The sequence below is a fragment of the Pseudophryne corroboree genome, chromosome 8, assembly GCF_028390025.1.
Source record: "Pseudophryne corroboree isolate aPseCor3 chromosome 8, aPseCor3.hap2, whole genome shotgun sequence".
Taxonomy (NCBI): Eukaryota; Metazoa; Chordata; class Amphibia; order Anura; family Myobatrachidae; genus Pseudophryne; species Pseudophryne corroboree.
In genome coordinates this window covers 253,866,127-253,892,609 of record NC_086451.1, presented here as the reverse complement: position 1 = coordinate 253,892,609, position 26,483 = coordinate 253,866,127, and the positions used below count along the sequence as shown (strand labels likewise).

General features: G+C 44.0%; 1 protein-coding gene across 2 annotated transcripts in view; it reads right to left on the bottom strand.

The window, feature by feature from the left end:
- ABCB7 (ATP binding cassette subfamily B member 7) overlaps nt 1-26,483 on the bottom strand; it is a 432,229-nt gene that overhangs the window by 84,246 nt on the left and 321,500 nt on the right. For both annotated transcript variants that reach the window (XM_063937177.1, XM_063937178.1), the window contains exon 5: nt 9,108-9,240. In XM_063937177.1, the coding sequence (XP_063793247.1) occupies nt 9,108-9,240 (133 nt within the window). The remainder of the gene's footprint in view (nt 1-9,107; nt 9,241-26,483) is intronic.

Genomic DNA, 26,483 nt, shown 5'->3' with positions numbered 1-26,483 from the left:
GTACGCTCGCCGTGGTGGGGCTTGCGAATAGGTCCCTCAGGAGCTCAGTGTCCTGTCAGCGGGGAAAGGGACCATTAACCCTTCAAGAGATAGGGTGGGGGGAACGGCCCAAAGTCCCACGAAGCAGGCAGGCTGGTGCCATCCAGCCCTGCCTGAAAATAACAAACGGAAAATAAATGCAGAAAACGCTTCAGGAGCTTCCTTCAGCGTGACAGTCTCCTCCGGGCACATTTTCCTAGACTGAGTCTGGTAGGAGGGGCATAGAGGGAGGAGCCAGCCCACACTATCAAATTCTTAAAGTAAAAGCAAAAAAGGTAGGATCAGTTTGCTCCTTTGGCGCAAAGGGGAAAAATGATGAATTATGTCTATGTGTCAAACAATGAAAAACAATAGTCTGCGTACCCCCACTCACACTATGCGAGCATGGGATATGTCCATAAAGGTATCTTTAACACGATATCACATCAATCTGGATCTTGTTCCAGGAGTCAATTGAAAACACAATTTGAAAATGATTGGGTATCGTACCCCAACTCACACGAAACAGGAGATGATGACTCCTATTCAAGGTATCTTTGAATATCTCATGTGGCTTTAGATATGCCTCCACGGTGGGCGGTGATCTCATAAATGTAGAAAGATGGAAAAAACAACCAATGTGTAGTATTTCAATTAACGCCACTCATATGTGCAATTCTACACCATAAGGTATGACTGTGCATCACTTAACACTAAGGTTAAATATTTTGGTTACAGATTTAAGCATCCACCCTACACAATTGTTAGTATAAATGGGAGCGTACCCCAAACTCACAAAATGGTCAATAGGGTGACTCTTATCAAGGTGTCTTTACGCAATCAATCATATTCAAATGGCGTACCACAACTCACGAGTATAAATGCAGGGATACTCCCATCAAGGTTTCTTTATTGAATTCCTGCTTTGTTAGTCAAGAATGGACTCCCAAACGGTTATAGTGTCCCAAGGATTCAACAATAGATTTATTCCTCCAAAATACCGATCCACAAAGATACATGTAACCAATGGACATTATTGGCTACCACTATCATAAATATCTGGCTCCCCACACAGCAGGTCATGTCTTGACAAAGGTCCCAGGACCAAAACGCGTCGACAGACCGCTGTGTGAGTAGCCTTTAATCATTTGAACAGAGATTTGTTATGGACTTTTTCATCATTCTTTTTTTAATTGTGTTATGAATTTTGGATTTTGAATTTTTATTTTTTGTAATTTTTTGATTGTATTTTTTAATCCTTCGATTGTTCTTCTATGGAATTTATGGACTTTTTTTTAAAATAAATCTTTATACATTGGTTACATGTATCTTTGTGGATCGGTATTTTGGAGGAATAAATCTATTGTTGAATCCTTGGGACACTATAACCGTTTGGGAGTCCATTCTTGACTAACAAAGCAGGAATTCAATAAAGAAACCTTGATGGGAGTATCCCTGCATTTATACTCGTGAGTTGTGGTACGCCATTTGAATATGATTGATTGCGTAAAGACACCTTGATAAGAGTCACCCTATTGACCATTTTGTGAGTTTGGGGTACGCTCCCATTTATACTAACAATTGTGTAGGGTGGATGCTTAAATCTGTAACCAAAATATTTAACCTTAGTGTAAGTGATGCACAGTCATACCTTATGGTGTAGAATTGCACATATGAGTTGCGTTAATTGAAATACTACACATTGGTTGTTTTTTCCATCTTTCTACATTTATGAGATCACCGCCCACCGTGGAGGCATATCTAAAGCCACATCAGATATTCAAAGATACCTTGATAGGAGTCATCATCTCCTGTTTCGTGTGAGTTGGGGTACGATACCCAGTCATTTTCAAATTGTGTTTTCAATTGACTCCTGGAACAAGACCCAGATTGATGTGATATCGTGTTAAAGATACCTTTATGGACATATCCCACGCTCGCATAGTGTGAGTGGGGGTACGCAGACTATTGTTTTTCATTGTTTGACACATAGACATAATTCATTATTTTTCCCCTTTGCGTCAAAGGAGCAAACTGATCCTACCTTTTTTGCTTTTACATACGTTTTTTTTGGATTTAAGGTGAAATCCAACTGGTTCAGTTTGCCCCACAGGCAGCATTTCCCCATTGCGCCACTGTGTATATTTAAAACATTTTTTTTTTTAGAAAATTCTTAAAGTGCCCATGGCTCCTAGTGGACCCGTCTATACCCCATGGTACTAAATGGACCCCAGTATCCTATAGGACGCAAGAGAAAACCCTACACAATTAGACTGGACTATTTCTAACACGTTTATCATTTACGTTTCAGTTTGGTCAGGCAAGAGAAGAGAGTATAAGCACAGTACACTGTAATGAGTGGGACAGGCTTTCTTAGCAGAGTAGGACAAAGGAGAAGTTCACTTTATTGCCTTTTTCTAAACAAGTACTGTATGTAGGAAAAACATTATACAAGTTTAAAATCTGATGCCTACCACATATATTGTGACGTCCTAGACAATTTCAGGTTGTAAATCTATGGACCTGAAACCACCATGAAGCCTGCTAATAACCTAATCAAAACTGATGGATCATTATTGCACTTATTGATAAATGTGGTGAGATGTCAGCTTTGATCTACTCATGAAGTCATCTTCTTATGTCACTGACTGGCAACAAAAGTCATGTCAGAGGACAACTGGCTGTAAAACAATAATATATACGTACAACTTTTTGATTTCTGCAAAATTAAATAAATGAAACAGAATACACAGATAATAACAGATCCCATGCTGTGATAAGATTCAGAATTAACTTCTCCCAGAGAAGCACATTTTTTTCAGCCGTAATGACACCATTAATATCTATTTTTAAATTAAAGGAGTAACCTGGAAAAGATGCTAATAAAAGGATACTTGGGCTGACTTGGTGTAACGCCATTGTCTTAAAGGGAGGCTCTCGTTCTCTGAGTTTATAAGCTTTCAGTATTGTGCACTCCAGATCTAAGCTGGCTTGGTGCACCTGGCCTATATAAATAGCTAGAAGCAGGGAATTACACACCCAATCTACATTTCTGCTGCCAGATCAAAAAATTAGATTGGTCAATGCTGCAAAATGCCATTTTAAAGGGTTTTTCAAACCTTTCATCAAATCTTTTTATTGGCCTGTATACTTTATGCCAGCTTTTCTAAACACATTACTGAATGTTTCTGTATTTCTTTGGTACTTCCCATTCAGTTTCATGTTCTGTGTCTTTGGAAAACAGAAAAATAAAGAATGATGTTTAGTAGTATCCTATATAATAAAAGGCTAACGCTGCTCCTCACCTCTATGGGGTAATACAAGTGTTTTGTATGCCGGCGGCCACTAGATGGCACCCAACGGAGCTATTCAAGTTTTGCTTCGTTCAGCTACGCACAGCCACCGGGCACTGATATTACTTTTATGTTGTTCCGTCATTTTGACAGGCTGGTAACTTATTTGCTTATTAAAAAAAAAAAATCAATACATTAAATTCATCTAAAGTGAAAAAATAAGATTTTACTTACTGGTAAATCTATTTCTCGTAGTCCGTAGAGGATGCTGGGGACTCCGTAAGGACCGCAGGAGATAGGGCACTTTAAGAAAGCTTTGGATTCTGAGTGTGCACTGGCTCCTCCCTCTATGTCCCTCCTCCAGACCTCAGTTAGAGAAACTGTGCCCAGAGGAGATGAACAGTACGAGGAAAGGATTTTTGTAAATCTCTGGGCAAGATTCATACTAGCCACATCAATCACACCGTATAACTTGTGATAAACTACCCAGTTAACAGTATGAACAATAACAGCCTCGGTTCAAACCCGATCAACTATAACATAACCCTTATGTAAGCAATAACTATATACAAGTCTTGCAGAAGAAGTCCGCACTTGGGACGGGCGCCCAGCATCCTCTACGGACTACGAGAAATAGATTTACTGGTAAGTAAAATCTTATTTTCTCTAACGTCCTAGAATATGCTGGGGACTCCGTAAGGACCATGGGGATTATACCAAAGCTCCCAAACGGGCGGGAGAGTGCGGATGACTCTGCAGCACCGATTGAGCAAACAGGAGGTCCTCCTCAGCCAGGGTATCAAACTTATAGAACTTTGCAAAGGTGTTTGAACCCGACCAAGTAGCAGCTCGGCACAGTTGTAGTGCAGAGACCCCCCGGGCAGCCGCCCAAGACGAGCCCACCTGCCTAGTGGAATGGGCCTTAACCGATTTAGGCAATGGCAATCCTGCCGAAGAACGCGCCTGCTGAATCGTGTTACAGATCCAGCGAGCAATAGTCTGCTTTGAAGCAGGAGCACCAACCTTGTTGGCCGCATACAGAACAAACAGAGCTTCGGTCTTCCTGATCCTAGCTGTTCTGGTCACATAAATCTTCAAAGCCCGGACCACATCCAGGGACTCGGAATCCTCCAAGTCCCGTGTAGCCACAGGCACGACAATAGGTTGGTTCATATGAAAAGATGAGACCACCTTGGGCAGAAATTGAGGACGAGTCCTCAACTCTTTCCTATCCACGTGAAAAATCAGTTATGGGCTTTTATATGATAAAGCCGCCAATTCCGAAACCCGCCTTGCAAAAGCTAAGGCCAACAACATGACCACTTTCCAAGTGAGGCATTTCAACTCCACTGTTTTGAGTGGTTCAAACCAAGGTGACTTGAGGAAACTTAATACCACGTTTAGGTCCCAAGGCGCCACCGGAGGTACAAAGGGAGGCTGAATATGCAGCACGCCCTTCACAAAAGTCTGTACTTCAGGAAGAGAAGCCAATTCTCTTTGAAAGAAAATGGATAAGGCTGAAATTTGAACCTTTATGGACCCCAATTTTAGGCCCAAATTCATTCCCGTTTGAAGGAAGTGAAGCAGACAGCCCAACTGGAACTCCTCCGTAGGAGCAGCTCTGGTCTCACACCAAGAAACATATTTTCGCCATATACGGTGATAATGTTTCGACGTCACGTCTTTCCTAGCCTTGATCAGGGTAGGAATGACCTCCTCCGGAATCCCCTTTTCCGCTAGGATCCGGCGTTCAACCGCCATGCCGTCAAACGCAGTCGCGGTAAGTCTTGGAACAGACAGGGCCCCTGCTGCAGCAGGTCCTGCCTTAGAGGAAGAGGCTACGGATCTTCTGTGAGCAACTCTTGCAGCTCCGGATACCAAGTCCTCCGTGGCCAATCTGGAACAATGAGGATTGTTCTGACCCTGCTTATTCTTATTATTCTCAACACCTTGGGTATGAGAGGAAGAGGAGGAAACACATAGACCGATCTGAACACCCAAGGTGTCACCAGAGCGTCTACCGCTACCGCCTGAGGGTCCCTTGACCTGGCGCAATATCGCTTTAGCTTTTTGTTGAGACGGGACGCCATCATGTCTATTTGAGGCAGCCCCCACCGACCCGTGATCTGTGCAAAGACTTCTTGATGAAGTCCCCACTCTCCCGGATGTAGGTCGTGCCTGCTGAGGAAATCCGCCTCCCAGTTGTCCACCCCCGGGATGAACACTGCTGATAGTGCGCTTACATGGCCTTCCGCCCAGCGTAGAATCCTGGTCGCTTCTGCCATGGCCACTCTGCTTCGCGTTCCGCCTTGGCGGTTTACATGAGCCACTGCAGTGACATTGTCTGACTGAATCAGAACCGTTTTTTCCCGAAGCAATTCCTCCGCTTGACGCAAGGCGCTGTATATGGCCCTCAACTCCAGGACGTTGATGTGGAGACAAGTCTCTCGATTTGACCAGAGACCTTGGAAATTTCTTCCCAGTGTGACTGCACCCCAGCCTTGGAGGCTTGCGTCTGTGGTCACCAGGACCCAGTCCTGAATGCCGAATCTGCGACCCTCTAGTAGGTGGGCACTGTGCAGCCACCACAGGAGAGATACCCTGGTCCTGGGAGACAGGGTGATCCTTTGATGCATTTGTAAATGGGACCCTGACCACTTGTACAAGAGGTCCCATTGAAAAGTCCTCGCATGGAACCTGCCGAAGGGGATGGCCTCGTATGAAGCTACCATCTTCCCCATGTGTAACTGCAACGTCTTTATGGACAGAGACACGCTCTCCAGCAACTTCCCCCGAGATCTCGCCTTTATGAGGAGATCGTCCAAGTATGGGATAATTGTGACACCCTGCCTGCGCAGGAGCACCATCATTTCTGCCATTACCTTGGTGAAAATTCTCAGGGCCGTGGAAAGCCCAAACGGCAACGTCTAAAATTGGTAGTGACAGTCCTGCACTGCAAATCTCAGGAACGCCTGGTGAGGGGGGAATATCGGAACATGAAGGTAAGCATCCTTTATGTCCAGGGACACCATCCAAACCCCCCCCCCCCCCCTCCAGGCTGGCGATGACCGCCCTGAGTGATTCCATTTTGAACTTGAACCTCTTCAAGTACAGGTTCAGGGATTTTAGATTTAAAATGGGTCTGACCGAACCGTCTGGTTTCGGAACCACAAACACGGTTGAGTAATATTCCTCTCCTTGCTGGAGATGAGGAACTGTGATAAGCACCTGTTGAATATACAATATTTGGATTGCTGCCAACACTAGCTCCCTCTCTGATGGGGAAGCCGGCAGAGCCGATTTGAAAAACCGGCGAGGAGGCAAGTCTTCAAATTCCAGCCTGTATCCCTGAGAAACAATCTCTAATGCCCAGGGATCCACCTGCGAGCGAACCCAGACATGGCTGAAAAACCGAAAACGAGCCCCCACTAGATCTGCCTCCCCCCGGGAAGCCCCAGCGTCATGTGGTGGACTTTGCAGATGCAGGGGAGGACTTCTGCTCCTGGGAACTAGCTGTGTGCAGCCTTTTTCCCTTGCCTTTTCCTCTGGCAACAAAGGATGATCCCCGTACCTTCTTGCTCTTATTGGAACGAAAGGACTGCATTTGATAATGAGGTGCCTTTTTTTGTATGCTGTGGGGGGACATAAGGTAAGAAATTTCACTTACCAGCCGTAGCAGTAGAGACAAGGTCCGAGAGGCCGTCTCCAAACAACTCCTCCCCCTTGTAAGGCAAGGACTCCATATGACGCTTTGAATCGGCGTCTCCCGTCCACTGTCGGGTCCACAAGAGCCGCCTAGCAGAAATAGATATAGCGTTTATTCTGGAGCTTAGTAAACAAATGTCTCTTTGAGCATCTCTCATATACAAGGCAGCCTCCCTGATATGCTCTATGGTCATTAAAATTGCATCCCTATCTAAGGTGTCAAGCTCCGTAGATAAGGAATCTGCCCATGCCACGACAGCACTACAAACCCAGGCCGACGCCATAGCCGGTCTAACAATAGTATCGGAATGAGTGTAAATGTGCTTCATGGTAATTTCCTGTCTGCGATCAGCAGGATCCTTGAGGGAAGCCGTATCCTGCGTAGGCAGTGCTACCTTTTTGGATAAGCGTGTCAGCGCATTGTCTACTTTAGGTGAAGATTCCCATCGTATCCTATCCGTTTGTGGAAAGGATACGCCATGAGAATCCTTTTGGGAACTTGTGGTCTCCTATCTGGAGATTCCCAAGCCTTTTCGCACAATTCGCTCAGCTCAAATGAGGACGGAAAGGTGACCTCAGGCTTTTTCCCTTTATACAAGTGTACCCTCGTGTCAGGGACAGGGGGTTCCTCAGTAATATGCAAAACCTCTTTAATGGCAATAATCATGTACCGAATACCTTTTTCCACCTTCGGCTGTAATTTTGCATCTTCATAGTCGACACTAGAGTCAGTATCCGTGTCGGTATCTGTGTCATGGATCTGGGATATGGTGCGCTTCTGAGGCCCCGAAGGTCCTGGCGCCACAGGGACAGGCATGGTCTGGCTACCTGACTGATCCCTAGCTTCAGCCTTGTCTAACCTTTTATGCAATAGATTGACATTTGCATTTAAGACATTCAGCATATCCATCCATTCCTGTGTCGGCGCTGCAGACGGCGATATGACATTCAAGCACTCCCCCTCCACATTAAGCGAGCCTTCCTCGTCAAACATGTCGACACACGCGTACCGACACACTTCACCCACACACAGGGAAACTCTTTTCTGAAGACAGTATCCCCTTTAAGGCCCTTTGGAGAGACAGAGAGAGAGTATGCCAGCACACACCCCAGCGCAATGACCCTGGAGACCAACACAAAATGTTTTTCCCCAGCCGCACTGTATAATATGTTATCCGCCAATTATGTGCCCCCCCCCCCTTCTCTTTTAAACACCCCTTCACCGTGTGTAAGCAGGGGAGAGTATGGGGAGCTTCCTCTCAGCGGTGCTGTGGAGAGAAAATGGCGCTGGTGAGTGCTGAGGGAGAAGCCCCGCCCCCTCGGCGGCGGGCTTCAGTCCCGCTCAAAGTTATTAAAAAATGGCGGGGGCTCTTTTATATACATGTACAGTGCCCACCTGTACATGTATATTGTCTTTTGCCATAAGAGAGGTGTTATATTGCTGCCCAGGGCGCCCCCCCTGTGCCCTGCACCCTTACAGTGACCGGAGTATGTGAGGTGTATGGGAGCAATGATGCACAGCTGCGGTGCTGTGCGTTACCTCAGTGAAGCTCTGAAGGCTTCTGCCGCCTGAGACGTCTTCTGACTTCGTTTCTTCTGGCTCTGTGAGGAGAACGGCGGCGCGGCTCTGGGGGTGGACGCCCAGTAAGAACCTGCGTTCACCCCCTCTGGAGCTAATGGTGTCCAGTAGTCGAGGAAGCAGAGCCTATCAATTAAGAAGGTCTGCCCCTCTCTCCTCAGTCCCTCGATGCAGGGAGCCTGTTGCCAGAAGTGCTCCCTGTAAAAATGTAGAAAAAATCCAAACAAAAATGCTTCCTAGGCAGAGAACTCCGGGGAGCTCCCTGCAGTGCACCCATCTTGCTCTGGGCACCGTGTAAAACTGAGGTCTGGAGGAGGGACATAGAGGGAGGAGCCAGTGCACACCCAGAATCCAAAGCTTTCTTAAAGTGCCCTATCTCCTGCGGAGCCCGTCTATTCCCCATGGTCCTTATGGAGTCCCCAGCATCCTCTAGGACGTTAGAGGGAAAAAAAGTAAACTAGTAAAAACATGCAGACCTACATTGTGTAAAAGTTAATTTTGGTGTCACTTACAGCCAATCAGGACAGCCATTGCCATGGTGGTCAAAGTATTTGGAGCATCAGCCAGATTCAGCACATTCCCGGACATCTCATTCAGGTTATCAACTGTATATTTAAACATGAAGGGCACCACTATATTCATACCCTGTAGACAAGAAAACATAAGTGGTTAAAGATGGCAGGAAATGAGTACCTGTCTTGATCGCCAGTTAATCAGTGGTGTTACAAATCACTGAATTTTATGACCACATAACCACTTTCACCTGTAGTGGCGGGCTAACACTGTCTGCCCTATTCATTTGCATTTGACATGCACTGTGTAACACGCACTTTTCAATTACATATTTGTGCATGCTAAAGAGTGTTAACTTATTGGTATATTTGTATTTAGCTACAATGTTGAAGAGCACGGGTAGGCAACCTGTTGAGCTGCAGCTTCTGTGGCACTGCACATGTCCTTACACAGTTTTGCGGTTTGTGGCGTGCATGCTTAATACTGTGGCAATACATCAGCTACAGTTCCACTGGTTACCTATCCCTGTTGTAGAACAGTGTCTTTCTAAACACAGCCCAACTAAGCATGTCTATGAATGATTGTCTCTTCCCCTGAGAATTGCCATTGTCCCAGGCCCACACATCTTATCAATGTATTCTGTGTTCTAATGGATTGTCCTGAATTACAGGGTCATGGCTACATGAGACCATAGATTCTTGATTAGAAGCACCAATGATGTATATCTGGCCTAAATGACCACATATCCATTAATAGTCAACCTTAAGGCTAGTACACATGTCCAGAGTTGTGTGCTGAGCGATCTATCAGTGACCGCTCAGCACACATCGAGCGAGGTAAAGGGGGAAGGAGCGACGGGAGGGGGCCTGAATTGAGCAATGTGCTAGATTAGCCAATCGAACACCGGCGATAGTGACGCGAATCGCTATGGGGCATACACACGAGAGATCCGTGCTTAGAATCTAAGCCATCTAATCAGATAGCTTAGATTTTATGAACAGATCTCTCCGTGTGTACCCCCCTTTATAATGAATAGTTACAATATTTAGTTAAAAAAAAAACGTGACAGTTTGGTTGAGAGTAATTATTAGTTTAAATTACTAAACAGATTACAATGGCCTTTCCCTGTACTATGTAGGTACATGGTGGTTGCTAAACAAACAAAATATCTCTTTACACTGCAAAACTCGCCTGCTGTATATGAAAAGAGAATACATGTTAGCAATAAAGATGTATGGAGTGTAGGTGCTAACCTGACATTTAGGTGGTAATTGTAGCGTCCGGGGGCTATCAAATTGGTCCCGATAAGCTGACTCAACAAAGTCCGTGGAGTGCCACCTATTCTTTCACTGAGGGGGCTACTTATCTCCATAACAGAGGAATTTTGCTGCATAGTTCACTTAAGGGTGGCACAAAAGCATGTGTGAATATATATATATATATATATATATGTATGTGTGTGTATATATATATATATATATATATATATATATATTCACACATGCTTTTGTGCCACCCTTAAGTGAATATACATATACATATATATACATATACATACACATACAGGTTGAGTATCCCATATCCAAATATTCCGAAATAGAGAATTTTTTGAATGAGACTGAGATAGTGAAACCTTTAATGTACACAAACTTTGTTTAATACACAAAGGTATTAAAAATATTTTATTAAATGACCTTCAGGCTGTGTGTATAAGGTGTATATGAAACATAACTGCATTCTGTGCTTAGACTTGGGTCCCATCGCCATGATATCTCACTATGGTATGCAATTAATTCAAAATACAGAAAAATCCGATATCCAAAATACTGCTGGTCCTAAGCATCTTGGATAAGGGACACTTAAATATATATATATATATATATATATATATATATATTTCCAAAAGCAGTCAGCACTCAAACTTCCAAAGTCAAATTGCTCATGGTGCCACTGGTTCTAGCCACATGGTTCTAGTCACTGGTGCACTTACATTAACGGATCCTATCCTGAACTCGGAGGATTTGTATCAGCAATTAATGAAACTTAAATGTTGTGAAATCGACTATCATTTACATGCCGTGTCCTTATCTGAGTATTATAGGGAACATAAAATCCCCCGGGGGTTTCGTGTGCATAATGCCCCAACAATTGGGCGAAATAATCCAGAGTTCGTGAATAGATGGATAGCGATCCTTAATAAATGTGCGTTTGATCTGATGATCGCTGTGGTGGAGGAGTCAAATCGAGAGTTGCAGGTGGTGAAACAGAAAATTGCAATGTTTGAACTTGAGCATAAAAAAACTTTGGAGAAGGAGACTAGCCATGATTGGCTTAATAAGATTGAATCACAATGTGAACAATATAAGAGGAATTTAATTAAATTTAAGAAAGGCAAGAAACATGTGGTAGACACTGATTATGAGGAGAATCGTGTCTATAAGTGGCTGACTGGTCCTGTGGGATCACGGCGTGAATATAATTCATCTTGGAGACGCAGACCATGGTCAAAGAAAGGTCAATCTGGTAAATCTGATGGACATACGTCTAATAGTGACAGTGACTTTGTTGTTTCAGAGTCTGATGACCCTTCCAGTATATCTAGTGGCCCTTTAGGCAAAGCAGCCAGAAATACCAAGGCAGAACTCCCGCCCGCAGGGGGGTCAAAACCAGAGGGGTGCAAAAAGTTACAACCAAGAAGAAGTCCTAATTTTTAATTTGTCTAAAAGGGTGTTAAAACCTCTAGAAATTAGTATTTTAAACGAGGGTCTTAATTTTGTTCCGACAAATCTTAATGATGAATTTAATTTAACTCGTGACTCACATAAATTTGGTAGAAAACTTCGCCTGAAAGAGTTCTTTCAAGATAAACAGAAACAGGTTGAATCATCTATGTTGGACAGTTTCCTGCGGTCATCCTCTCAATCTTCGTTTGATCCGGTGTCAAACAATGCTTCTTTAAAAACATTTACTAGACTTTTGGATGAGTCAGTTGATAGGTTTACTGCTGCACCTGGTAAAATCCGGTATAATTTATCTAAAGCAGAAACTACAGCACTTCAGGATTTATCTTCCTATGAGGATATTGTAATTCGCCCCGCAGATAAGTGCGGGGCAATTGTTATTCTAGATATTGATTATTATAGAGCTGAAATTATGGCACAATTAGCAGACCCAGGGGTGTATTCTTTGTTGGATAGGGATCCCACAGTTCAATTCCAGAGGGAGTTGACGGGAATTCTGCAGTCTGCAGTGGAGGGGTGATTCATTTCCAAGAAAGTGTGGGATGCATTAACAATTTTGCATTCAGTAGTCCCTATTCTATATACCCTTCCCAAATTACATAAGAATAGTTCCAGACCACCAGGTCGCCCCATAATTTCAGCTCGTAATTCTTTGTTTCAGCCTGTATCTCAATTATTGGATTGTGTTGTTCAACCTTTGTTGTCTTGTAAAGAGTCTTTCCTTAAGGATACGACCACCTTTCTAAATAAGTTGATGGACCTTGAGGATGTTCCTTCTGATGCCCTCATGTGTTGTTTGGATGTATAGAGTTTATAGACATCCATCCCGCACAATGAGGGTATCATGGCCATGAGAATTTTTTTGACAGAGTTCTTGCCTGCATCTAGCTTTAATCATGACTTGTTTCTTCAATTACTTGAGCTGACTTTGGGCAGAAATTACTTTCTGTTCGATGGACAGTTCTATTTGCAATTACGAGGGTGTGCCATGGGGTCTTCCGTGGCCCCCTCCTATGCAAATATCTTTATGTTTGCACAGGAAGAGGAGATGTTTTTGAATAATCCGATTGCAAATCACATATACTTTGGTATACCAGGTATATAGACGATATTTTTTTGTTTTGGATGTGGATAGGTTTGTGAGCTTGATGGAGGATATCAATTCATGGGATTCTCCCATTAAATTCACGTATGCTTATAGTAACGAGAAAGCTGTATTTTTGGATGTGAACATTAGTTTTCAAAATGGGAGATTTGAAACCACTGTACACCACAAAGTCACAGACAGGAATACTTTTCTTACTGCCTCTAGTCACCATCCAACAGCTCTAAAGAAGGGTTTACCTAGATCACAAATGATGCGCTATGCGCGCATCACGAGTGATCCTAATAAAATCTCAGATGAGTTGGATAATTTGATAGATAAATTCAGAGCTAGAGGGTATGACTATAATACACCTTTGAGACAGAAACAAGAAGTACTTTTGATTCCTCGTAGTGTCTTGTTGAGTGGGTCTAACAAACATGATGATAAGATTATCCCATGGGTGTCCGAGTTTAGTACTGCTAGTCCAGTGGTTAAGCAAGCTTCTAAGGCTTTATGGCCTATAGTTAGATCTGACCCGGAGCTACCCTGTTTTTCACAAGTGAGACCAGTGGCGGCCTTTAAACGAGGCCGTAATTTACGTGACCGTTTGGTACGCCCTGATATTACAGGAATGGGCAATAAGTTGCCCTGTAATGTGTACTTTAAACCCCCTGGGTGCTACAGATGTAGGTCTTGTACCACCTGTAGTCATATGGTGGCATGTAAATCATTTAAGCACCCACATGTGAACAAGGTGTATGATATTCGTCATGTGCTTTCGTGTAGGTCTTCCTATGTGGTGCATGTGGTGGTTTGTCCCTGTAATTTACATTACGTGGGACAAACCACTCGTAAATTTAGTGAAAGGCGGCTGCACATCGTTCAGCCATTAATTTGTCCTCCCTAGGCCGCAAAATCAACCAACCTGTTGCAAAGCATTTTACGGAGGCCGGGCATTCTTTGGCCTCATTTAGGCTTTTTATAATTGACCATGTCCCCCCTTCATTACGGGGGGCGATAGAGCAAAAATTTTATTAATCAAAGAATCCAAATGGATTGTTCGTCTGGGGACCATCTATCCTGGTGGCCTCAATGAAAAGATCAAATGGAACATGTTATAATTCCTGTGACAAATTACTAGATATGTTGCATATTAATTTTACTGTATCTTTTGCAATTTGATGTTTTGCACCATAATTATTGATATTGTCTCTACCTGCACAGTGTTATTATCATTGTCATTATTATTTTTTGTTAAGATTTATATTGTTCTGTTTTTATACACCCCTGCTGCTGATTGAGTAGGTGAACGTCTCCTGAGCCGCTCTCTGCAGTGTACTCGTAAATACGGTGCTGGCGCTGTGGAGACTGTGTTTACATGTCTCCTTGGCGACCTGCTCCGGCGGGTGCCGCTGGGAGTGGCTGCGGTTGACGACGTCACTACCAAGAGCCGCAGTGAGCTGCCCTTTGCGTTCCAGACTACCAGCGCACGCAGGTGAGCTATGGTCCTTGTGGAACATGAGTGGGTTGTTCCCATGGCAACCGATACACCTGTGGTGGAAATGGGTTTGTCTGTGAGGTAAACTGATTTGCTCCTAACGAGCTGATAAGCGGCAGGTGCGTGTTTGGTGGGGTATATAGGTAAGGTCATTTTATCACTGTTTTGTACTGGTGTGGTCCTGAGGAAGGGGTTGTATCCCCGAAAACGTTCGACCTAATACAGATTTCAACTATATGTAAGTCTCTGGAGTGCCTTTCTTTATTGGACATAGATATGTATATATATATATATATATATATATATATATATACATATCTAAGTATATATATACACACACACACACACACACACACACATATATATATATATATATACACATACATACACACATATATATACATACATACATACACACTGCTCAAAAAAATAAAGGGAACACTTAAACAACACAATGTAACGCCAAGTCAATCACACTTCTGTGAAATCAAACTGTCCACTCAGGAAGCAACACTGATTGACAATCAATTTCAGATGCTGTTGTGCAAATGGAATAGACAACAGGTGAAAATTATAGGCAATTAGCAAGACACCCCCAATAAAGGAGTTGTTCTGCAGGTGGTGACCACAGACCACTTCTCAGCTCCTATGCTTTCTGGCTGATGTTTTGGTCACTTTTGAAAGCTGGCGGTGCTTTCGCTCTAGTGGTAGCATGAGACGGAGTCTACAACCCACACAAGTGGCTCAGGTAGTGCAGCTCATCCAGGATGGCTCATCAATGCGAGCTGTGGCAAGAAGGTTTGCTGTGTCTGTCAGCGTAGTGTCCAGAGCATGGAGGCGCTACCAGGAGACAGGCCAGTACATCAGGAGACGTGGAGGAGGCCGTAGGAGGGCAACAACCCAGCAGCAGGACCGCTACCTCCACCTTTGTGCAAGGAGGAACAGGAGGAGCACTGCCAGAGCCCTGCAAAATGACCTCCAGCAAGCCACAAATGTGCATGTGTCTACTCAAACGATCAGAAACAGACTCCATGAGGGTGGTATGAGGGCCCGACGTCCACAGGTGGGGGTTGTGCTTGCAGCCCAACACCGTGCAGGACGATTGGCATTTGCCAGAGAACACCAAGATTGGCAAATTCGCCACTGGCGCCCTGTGCTCTTCACAGATGAAAGCAGGTTCTCACTGAGCACATGTGACAGACGTGACAGAGTCTGGAGACGCCAAGGAGAACGTTCTGCTGCCTGCAACATCCTCCAGCATGACCGGTTTGGCAGTGGGCCAGTAATGGTGTGGGGTGGCATTTCTTTGGGGGGCCGCACAGCCCTCCATGTGCTCGCCAGAGGTAGCCTGACTGCCATTAGGTACCGAGATGAGATCCTCAGACCCCTTGTGAGACCATATGCTGGTGCGGTTGGCCCTGGGTTCCTCCTAATGCAAGACAATGCTAGACCTCATGTGGCTGGAGTGTGTCAGCAGTTCCTGCAAGACGAAGGCATTGATGCTATGGACTGGCCCGCCCGTTCCCCAGACCTGAATCCAATTGAGCACATCTGAGACATCATGTTTGGCTCCATCCACCAACGCCATGTGCACCACAGACTGTCCAGGAGTTGGTGGATGCTTTAGTCCAGGTCTGGGAGGAGATCCCTCAGGAGACCATCCGCCACCTCATCAGGATCATGCCCAGGCGTTGTAGGGAGGTCATATAGGCATGTGGAGGCCACACACACTACTGAGCCTCATTTTGACTTGTTTTAAGGACTTTACATCAAAGTTGGATCAGTCTGTAGTGTCTTTTTCCACTTTAATTTTGAGTGTAACTCCAAATCCAGACCTCCATGGGTTAATAAATTTGATTTCCATTGATAATTTTTGTGTGATTTTGTTGTCAGCACATTCAACTATGTAAAGAACAAAGTATTTAATAAGAATATTTCATTCCATCAGATCTAGGATGTGTTATTTTAGTGTTCCCTTTATTTTTTTGAGCAGTGTATATATATATATATATATATATATATATATATATACACACACACACACACACACACACACACACACACACACACACATATATAGAGTAATTTTCTATCCTTTTAGAAAGTAGTATCAATTGTGCCCCTTCAACACATTCTGTAGATAACAGTATTTCGACAGGAAAATTCCTAAGTATCCCGCACACATTTTAATAAGATCTAAAGCAGACATCCAGGATTTCAGCGCAGCGGAATCCCTGAGGGTAGAACATGAATATATATAAGGCCAAGTATTATTCCATTTCATTCATAATCAAGTGAGGATTTATTGTCATCAGCAAAATTTACCTTGATTTGAAATTCATTAATATCGCAAGGAGCGGATTAGGCTGAAAGAGGCAGATATGTGTGAGCAAAACTGTATGGTTTACGTTTTAAATGAAATGGTTTGTGGATAGAGGACTAATACCACACGAACTATTGCTTAAGGCAAAACAATAAAAATGGCACACATGCATTTCACTTTATACTAATATGCCAGTTACAGGAGAGACAGATAATGTCAGAAATAGGAATAATGTCAGCTCTATTGAGATAATCTAAGATTAGTGAGGCATACTTACTGTATGTACTATAAAATGTACTTCATTCTGACAGCACTTCTAAGGTGTGCTGCAAGCACATGAGCAGTGATGACAGATGGCAGGGTGGGCAGCGTGGCGGTATAGTCCTACTACACTTAGGCTACAGGACTGATTTTCAATTAAGCAGTTTATACACACTGGTGTTTGCAATGCATTTCTATATATAAAAATACATATAAATCACATTGCTTTTAAAGATACATTAAAATGTATTTATTCTGGATTTTATCTAATTCCAAAAAGAAAAAAGGTAATGCTATTGAGAAGCATCTCATACACTTACGTGTCCCAGCTGAGATGAAAGTAAGTTTTCCACAGCAATGAGATGTGACGGAGACATGGAAAATCAAAAAGAAGTGTTCATAACAACACACAGTGGTGGAACACAATGAGACTAAAGATGCGTACACACTGCCCGATATATCGCTGGTCCGTCGGCCAGTGTGTACCACTACCAATGACATGACTGTGAACACAAACATATCGCAGCGGTCTCGCAGCACAGCCAATATATCTAAACATGCTTCTGATGACGGTTTAAAAACCGAAAACGCGTTTGAGCTAAAGGACACCTACCGCTGGACCCCGTACCAGGAGACTGTGGGAACTTCCCATGCCTTTTCCACCTGGCACCGGCAACTTCTGGGATTTTAGTACGGTGGGATTTCCAACGGGTGAACACCATTTGTTTGGTGATATATGCTTCTTTTATATGTTTTTATGTGAGTGCAATTGTCTATTAAAATCATTGTGCAGTTTTAGACTCTGTTGCACTATATCTATCTCTCTAAGTTACAGTCCTCCAGAGAAGGATCTTGAAGTGAGAACAGCACCTTATGTGGATAATATGAACTATGTACTCCAGTTTGTTAAGTCAGTCTCGAGGGATCGGGCAGTGTGTATGCACAATACACTGCCCAATCCATCCGTAGATATAGATATATCTGCAGAGCAACTGATCTGCTGATATATCTATAAGTGTGTACCCAGCATAAGAGGGAATTCAATTACCCGCGATCCAGTTTCATGATAAATTTTTTTTTAGGTAAATTCAATTACCCCCCAGTTTTATTCACGCCCATTATCACACAAAGAGAGAGAGGACCGTGTTTTTTCACAATCGCGACTGCAATTTTTTTTAGTCCGGAAATTTTGGGGGCACAATTGAATTCCCCCATAATCTCAACCCAGTAGCCCCTCAATATATGTGAGTATAGTGGAAATAAAATATGTAAAATAAGATTTAGTTAACATTATTTTATAAAACATATTATTAGGATACGACCTGTAAAACAATAGGTCACACCTTCTTAGATTATAGTATATAGTCATCTGCTCTACCGTTTAGGGGAAGTGGTCCGGCCAACGCAGGCGTGGCCGGAACTTTGAGGGGGGGGGGGGGGCAGTAACGAGTAGCTCCCTGCCAGCGCACAGGAGCTGCGCTGGCTGGGAGCTACTCCTACAGTACAAAACCATCACCGCTGTGCGATGCTTTTGTACTTGTACGACGGGGTAGGGCCTGACATGCGGGGCGGACCAGCCCTGTGCTGGGCGTTCCCCCGTATGTCAGGGAAGCTGATCGTAGATGTGCTAAATTTAGCACATCTACGATCAGGTCTGAATCACCCACACGGTTTTGCCCAACTGCTAACCAATTTGCTGCTGCGATTAACTCTGAATTAGGCCCACACTGCTCCGATGGCAAATCACTATAATCTGAACTGCCCCTAAACACTGAACAAGAGGACTTATTCTTACAGACTTGTCCTCATGCACCTATCCCTATTTCACCATATGGCACATTTCCGTACTGCGTAGTTTTTCCTTCAAATTCCATCTTGGTTCACAAATACTGTACTTTGGGGTAAATGTATTATAGCGGCATGGATTGTGGCGCTATAACACTTCCTGCTTCGCCCTCATTACGGAGGTGAAGCAAGAAGGGACATCGACAAGATGTACTAATGTCTTGTTTGCCGAAGCGGGGGAATGCAGACTCTCCCTTCTGGTAATGCCTGTCTGAGACCGCAGCGCATCAGCTTATTGCTGATGCGCTGTGTCTCCCTGCCTGTCCGGCTTCAGGGCGCCTGTGCGGGTTCTCGCTACTCACGAGAGATCACATATGCAGCCTGGAGCCGGTACTCACCACAGCCAGGGACAGCTCTGTCGCTGCTGTGGAGATAGGGCATCATCACCTGCAGGTGAAGGAACGGTCAGCAACATTTTAGCTTATAGAAAAAAGCGACGATATGGACAGGGATGCATAGTGCCCGTCACTGAGCCTGCACCGCCAGTCTCATACATGGGGGAGAAGGGGCGTCAGTGCACATAACATGCGTTGATACCACTTCCCCCCATAACAAAGGATCCTTCATTTACCCCCAGGTAATTAAGATTTTTATTTGTTGTTGCACAGTAAATGGTATAAAGTAGAATATAAAACATAACAATGCATGGGGCAGTTACCCATATCAGGCCTATCCTTTTCCTGTATACACAGACTGTTTCCTGTTGTTACATATCATGTACTAGGTGTTACAGTTTATGCAGAAAATAATCTGGTAAAAAGTCATAGACCAAGCATGACTACGCATGTTGCAGGTCACTCGTATCAGACCTCTCTTGTCTGTTTATCCTAGATTGTATACTTTTCCTCAACTTATCCATTTCCTCCAATATGTAGTGGAGGCACTACAGTGTGGCATAGTATATTCTGGGGACACTAAGTCAAAATGTGCATTAGTGGTACAATGCTACATAATGTCCACAGTATTCAACTGGAAATCTCCAAAGGTGTAAAGGCTGCAGAGTGTCCTGTGAAGTGGTCTTGTGGTGCCTGGGTCAGAGGCTGGCTCGCTTACGCGTTTCGCTGGCGTTTGGCAGCTTTATCAAAGGTGATAAAGCTGTCATATGCCAGGACATTCAATAAAGGGAGAACCACCAATCGTCTGCATAGGATCGGAAACAGCATTTGGACCCTCGCTAGGTGGGATACCCGGCTAATCTACAAGGAAATCGGTAACTATCCAACAAAGAGATTGGATATATCTGTATATTACAGAAGGATCCTGTATATAGTGTGACCGGTCACAAGGACATTTGTGATACTAAAAGTGCCTATATATTGTGGTCTTGAGACTGGCAAGGAGGCTCTAATTCATGCTTTAACTTGAGACATTTTTTAATGTGTTTTTATTGAGTATAATAAATATATGAGAATGGATTTACGAAATCACCTGTAATAGATTCATTTAGAGTGCTGTTATTTATATGTTTTGTAATAACCAATCATATCTTAGGAAATGTTCTATCCAGTAATTAAGATCCTTGACAAAACCAAGACACTGTTCCCTTCCCACTTTTTTTTTTTACTTTTGTATTATCATCTGTCTGCACTAAGACATCTTTACCAAAACAATCATACAGTGCATATACTGGATAATATGAGTCACATCTATATTTCATTATTTTTAGATACTTTGCTGCATTGTAAGTTTCATGTGTGTACAAATCAGGCTTGTTCCAAATCCAGGTGCTTATTGTGCTTCTGTTTTTAAAAACCTGACAGCACTTAATTCTTAGGCCTTGCGCTGGTAAAAGCTCACGTGTTTCCCAGCGTTTATTGCACTGAAGTGTGGCAATGTTAGCAGGTGCTGACCTTCCAACAGCAAACACTGTCTGTGCTATTATTACTGAAAGGTGAAGAGCATCACCTATATATTTTGTGACACACTACAGTGACATGCCAGCAGCACTGAGGAGTGCACCTAATCATTAGGGCCCTTTCTTGCTTTTTTATAAGTGACATGCGCTTCACCATAATGACAACAGAAGTTAACTGCTTGTATGCCAGGGGACTGTGCCAGACTCTGCAAATGCTTTACAGAACAACCTACAATTTGATGACAAATAATTGCCTGGCTTAGGTGGCAGTTTCAATTATCCAGTTAAGATATTCATGATACATCTAGGATATAATTGTGTTCTAGTTCCATAAATATTATAAAACTATAATGCTAAGCACGCTGCCATAAAGCACTTAATATCCACGCCCATCTTTGCTGCAACACGACTTGCTGCATGGCGTGCCAGGCTGTGACTATTTGCAGCTGGCGATCTCTTGGCTGTAAATAGTCACATCCTGCCACACTATGCAGCATGCCGCATCGCAGTAAGATAACCATAGCTCATCTGTATATGAGTGGTGCACATCAGGCAGACTGTTGTAAGCAGTATAGACATATGGAGATCCAGGAAACCAGGGTAGAAATACTGCTCCGGGGCATATTTCATGACAGAGGTGTTGGATACTAAACATGTAGTATTGCTCACTCCTTATGTGACGTGACCAACCCCACTCTGATGTCTGTACTATCCCCAGTGCTAATGCCAACTTTCCAAATAAATAACAAGAAAGGGAGAACCCGCTGCAGGCATAGCGCTCTTTTGGCCTGATTCAATAACAAACCCGCAACCATTGTATTTGTATGCAAACCTGATTTGTTTGTGTACAAATACAATGGTTGTAAGATTGTGCAGGCGCAGGACCAGTTCTGCGCATGTGCAGAACAGGTCTTGCAATGTTGCTCGTAGCCCCGTCAGACGCAGCATGATTGACATGTAGCAGCATTTGGGGGGGCAGCACCTGGCACATTCTCAGCTGATGAAAAATTACTGGCTCATCCCTGGGTTAGTGCTATGTAGAAAACTACATAGAACTATGTTAGTTCTATGTAGAAGACTATGGGGGTAATTCCAGGTTGATCGCAGCAGGAAATTTTTTAGCAGTTGGGCAAAACCATGTGCACTGCAGGGGAGGCAGATTTAACATGTGCAGAGAGTTAGATTTGGGTGTGGTGTGTTCAATCTGCAATCTAATTTGCAGTGTAAAAATAGGATTTTGGTACTTACCAGGTAAAGCCTTTTCTTTGAATCCATAGGGGGCACTGGAGTACTCTTGGGATATGGACGGCTTCCACAGGAAGTAGGCACTGAATAAATTAATTTTGGAACTATACCTCCCCTCCATATCCCTGAGTACCTCAGTGTTTTTTACTGAGCCGAACAGGAGCGATAGAGAGGTTGACAATGGAGCATTACATATAACATAACGGACAACAATAAAGTTGACCCAACATTACTGACAACTAACCAGTTGACACCATAACTTGTTAATCTGAACCAGTCGGTGAAAGTGTGTTACCATAAGATCTATTGAACCTACCCCAAACCAGGTAAACTGCTCTGGGTGGGCGTCCAGTGCCCCCTATGGATTCAAAGAAAAGGATTTACCTGGTAAGTACCAAAATCCTATTTTCTTTTTCATCCACTAGGGGTCACTGGAGTACTCTTGGGACGTACCAAAGTTTCCACCCCGTGGGCGGGAGAGCTGTTTGGCACCTGTAACACTAGGCGGCCAAAGCTAGATGCTGATGCCGCAAACGTATCAAACTTGTAGAGGCGCACAAACGTGTGCACCGAAGACCATGTAGCCGCCCGGCAAAGCTGTGTCGTAGAAGCTCCACGACTCGCTGACCATGATGTTCCCACAGCACGTGTGGAATGAGCTGTTATCGATGTAGGCGGCTGTAACCTAGCATGAAGGTAAGCCTGACGTATGGTCACTTTAATCCAACTGGATAAGGTCTGCCTAGAAGCTGGCCAACCCATCTTGGCAGCATCATAGAGAGCAAACAACGTATCCGTCTTACGAACGGTCGACGTTCGGGATACATAAATGCGTAATGCGCGTACCACATCCAACCTACCAGAGTCTCCTGTTAACATAGGAACTACTATTGGTTGATCGATGTGAAAAGATGACACTACCCATTGGTAGAAAAGCAGAATTCGCTCGGAATTCCGCTCTGTCATCATGAAACACTAAATACGGTGGTTTGCACGACAAAGCACCCAATCTGAAACACGCCTTGCTGACGCTAAGGCTAAAAGAAACATTATTTTCCCAAGTGAGAAATTTAATATCCACTTGTTGTAAGGGTTCATAATAAAAAGACTAAGAAATCTAAAAACCAGATTCAAGTCTTATGGCGCAGTAGGTAGAGTGAATGGAGGCTGAACTCTGAGGACACCCTGCATAAAAGGTGTGAACCGACGGCAATAGGGCCAATCTACTATGAAAATAAATGGACAACGCCGATATCCGCACTTTTAGTGTGGATAAACTCAGACCTCTATCTAACCTAGGCACGCCAAATTCTGTAATAATGAGCTGCCGTAACCGGCTTCCTAGCTCGTAACATGGTTGGAATACCCGATTCTGGAATGCCCTCTCTTCTTAAGAGGGCTGTCTCAACAGCCACCCCGTCAAACGCGGCCGCGCTAAATCGGGTAAAAGGAACGGACCCTGCTGTAACAGGTCAGAACGTAGTGGGAGCGGCCAAAGACCGACTGCGAGTAGACCGCGGAGATCCGAGAACCAAGCTCTCCGAGGCCAAAGAGGCGCCACCAGTATAACTGTGACGGACTCTCCTTTGATCCGTTTTAGCCACAGAGGGAGCAGCGGAAACGGTGGAAATAGATACGCGAGACTGTATGGCCACGCGATTGTGAGAGCATCCACCGCCACTGCCTTTGGATCTCTCGTTCTGGACACGACCTAGGGCGTTTGATGATTGTGGCGAGATGCCATCAGGTCCACCTGCGGGTAACTCCACTTCTGGACCAGCATGTGAAATACTTCTGGATTTAATGCCCATTCTCCTGGATGAAAATTCAGACGGCTGAGATAATCCGCCTCCCAGTTGTCCACTCCCGCAATGACTACTGCCGACAATATCATTTGGTGATACTCGGCCCAATAGAGGATTCAAGCTACAGATGTGACTGCTACATCTTTGCTTTTTTTTTTTTTTTTTTACAAATTTGGCACAACATGCAAAACACAGCTAAACTGTTTTTCATGAGAAGTGAGTGGATGAATTTTAAAATTTTTGTTTGCCATAAAAGAATATGTATAAAGTAACATATTAAGGAAGCAAATTAAGAAAAAAACACAAGACATGACTAAATCTCTGAGTATATAGCATGCAAAACCGTGCCATACATGACGGGACACAGCAAAGATGCACGTGGACACATCTGTACCTCCCGCATTGCCATACGGGTTTTCGTTCCTCCTTGTTTGTTGATGTATGCGACTGCTGTCGCATTGTCTGACTGCACCTGAACAGCCTGAGCCAGCAGCCTGTGCACTGCTTGTAGTAGCGCATTGTAAATTGCCCGGAGTTCCAGGACATTTATAGACAGCAATCTTTCGTGATCCGCCAAGAGACCCTGGAGCTGATAATTTTGAACTACAGCTCCCCAACCTCTGAGACTTGCGTCCGCCGTGAGAATTATCCAATTCCAGGCACCGAACCGTTTCCCTGCGGTTAGATTCTGTACTTTGAGCCACCAGAGTAGAGACTCTCTGGCCCTTGGAGACAACCTCACTTCTGCAGTAAATCTGCAGATGCTCGCCCGACCACTGTGCGAACACATCCAATTGAAAAGGACGTGAGTGAAGTCCTCCGAACAGAAGCCCTTCGAAAGCCGCCACCATTGTCTAAAAAGCGAATGCACAAGTGAACCGAGACTGTGCGTGGCTTGAGCACTAATTGTACCAGATGACAAATGACCTGTACTTTCTGTTCGGGTATGTAAATTCTTTGATTTACCGTATTGAGAATCATACCTAGGAATTGAAGTCGTTGAGACGGAATCATTCAGGAATTCGCGTAGACAATGGTAGGAAATCAGATTTTCCTCCCCACTTGGTCTGCGATCTATCTCGTTTGGAATCCGACTCCGCCTGTTAGGAACGTAGCCAAAGTGGACGTTATGCGCTACTAGCGAAGCTGAAAACGCAAGAACCAACTGCCAACGTCCAAAGAAGCTGTAGGCAGCAAGAAGTGTAAGGTGGTCTTTATTTAGGGCAAACCTGAACTGGAATGCCCTGCCACTACAGCCTTGTTACCTCAAACCCTTACCAAAGCAGGGCGAAGCAACAGCCCTACTGCTGTGTAGGGTATACTCCGATATGTAGTAAAACACCCAATAAATGCAATTGTCTCTGATTGGAAATTGTTCAGCCTTCGCTGAGAACCTGACGCACTGGCCTGGTGCTATGAGGGCTGGCGGCAAATCGACCGCAACAATGTAACTGAAACTGTCTGTGCAGTCTTTACGCAGAGTACTAACCACTATACGATCACGGCAACTTAAACGAGCCAGGTAGGAGACGAACCTACAATCTTGTTATGCATAGTCAGATGCGTTATACATTGCGCCACTGGCCCAGATTCGTATTTGTCCGACACACTGTGTGACCGACTTTGCAGCGAAGCTGCTTGTTTGATTATGCATAAATGCATATAGCAGAGGATAGTTTCAATCTGCCTACCTCTGGGTTATGGGCCCAGCATGCTTCCATTGCAGTACTCTGCTGCACATGTAAGTGCAAGAGATCATGTACTCCAACCAGTAAGTACACCACGGAAGTAACGTGTGTATAAACCTGCATTGCCGTGCATGTGGTTACCAGCAATAGTGAATCTTCCTGTAGAGTCATGCTGTACAAAAACAATTAATAAATTAAACTCCTAACAACACCCCGCTCCTCCAGAGTCTAAGGGGTATATGCAATTGCGGTCGAATTCCCGAAATTGTCGAATTTCGGGTCATTTTCGACCCAAAAAAAAAATTCGCCTATGCAATTCAGTGTTTCCGACCAAAAAACGGACTTTCAAAATTCGACTTTTTGAAATTCGAATTTTTGCAAATTCGACTTTTCTGCAATGATATAAGTGCTGCAATTCGACCAAAGCATATTCAATTCAAGTCTGGAAATTCGACAGCAGTGCTTTTAGACAGCAAATTCGTCATTTTCAATCCGCCACACTTTGGAGGGTGAAAACAAATAAAAAAAATTTAAACATGTTTTTTTTTGTGTTTTTTTTTTTTGGGAATAGCAGATCTATTTATATTAGAAGGGATTAGGTACTTTTTTTTTTTTTTTTTTGGAGGCACAAATATTATTTATATATTTTTTAAAATATTATTTTTTTTAATTTTTTTTTTTATTGCTGGAACGGTAAAATCCTAAAAAAAAATGGCGTGGGGTCCCCCCTCCAAAGCATAACCAGCCTCTGGCTTTTCGAGCTGGTCCTGGTTCTAAAAATGCGGGGGAAAAATTGACAGGGGATCCCCCGTATTTTTAAAACCAGCACCGGGCTCTGCGCCTGGTGCTGGTGCCAAAAATACGGGGGACAAAAAGCGTAGGGGTCCCCCGTATTTTTAACACCAGCATCGGGCTCCACTAGCTGGACAGATAATGCCACAGCCGGGGGTCACTTTTATGCCGTGCCCTGCGGCCGTGGCATTAAATATCCAACTAGTCACCCCTGGCCGGGGTACCCTGGGGGAGT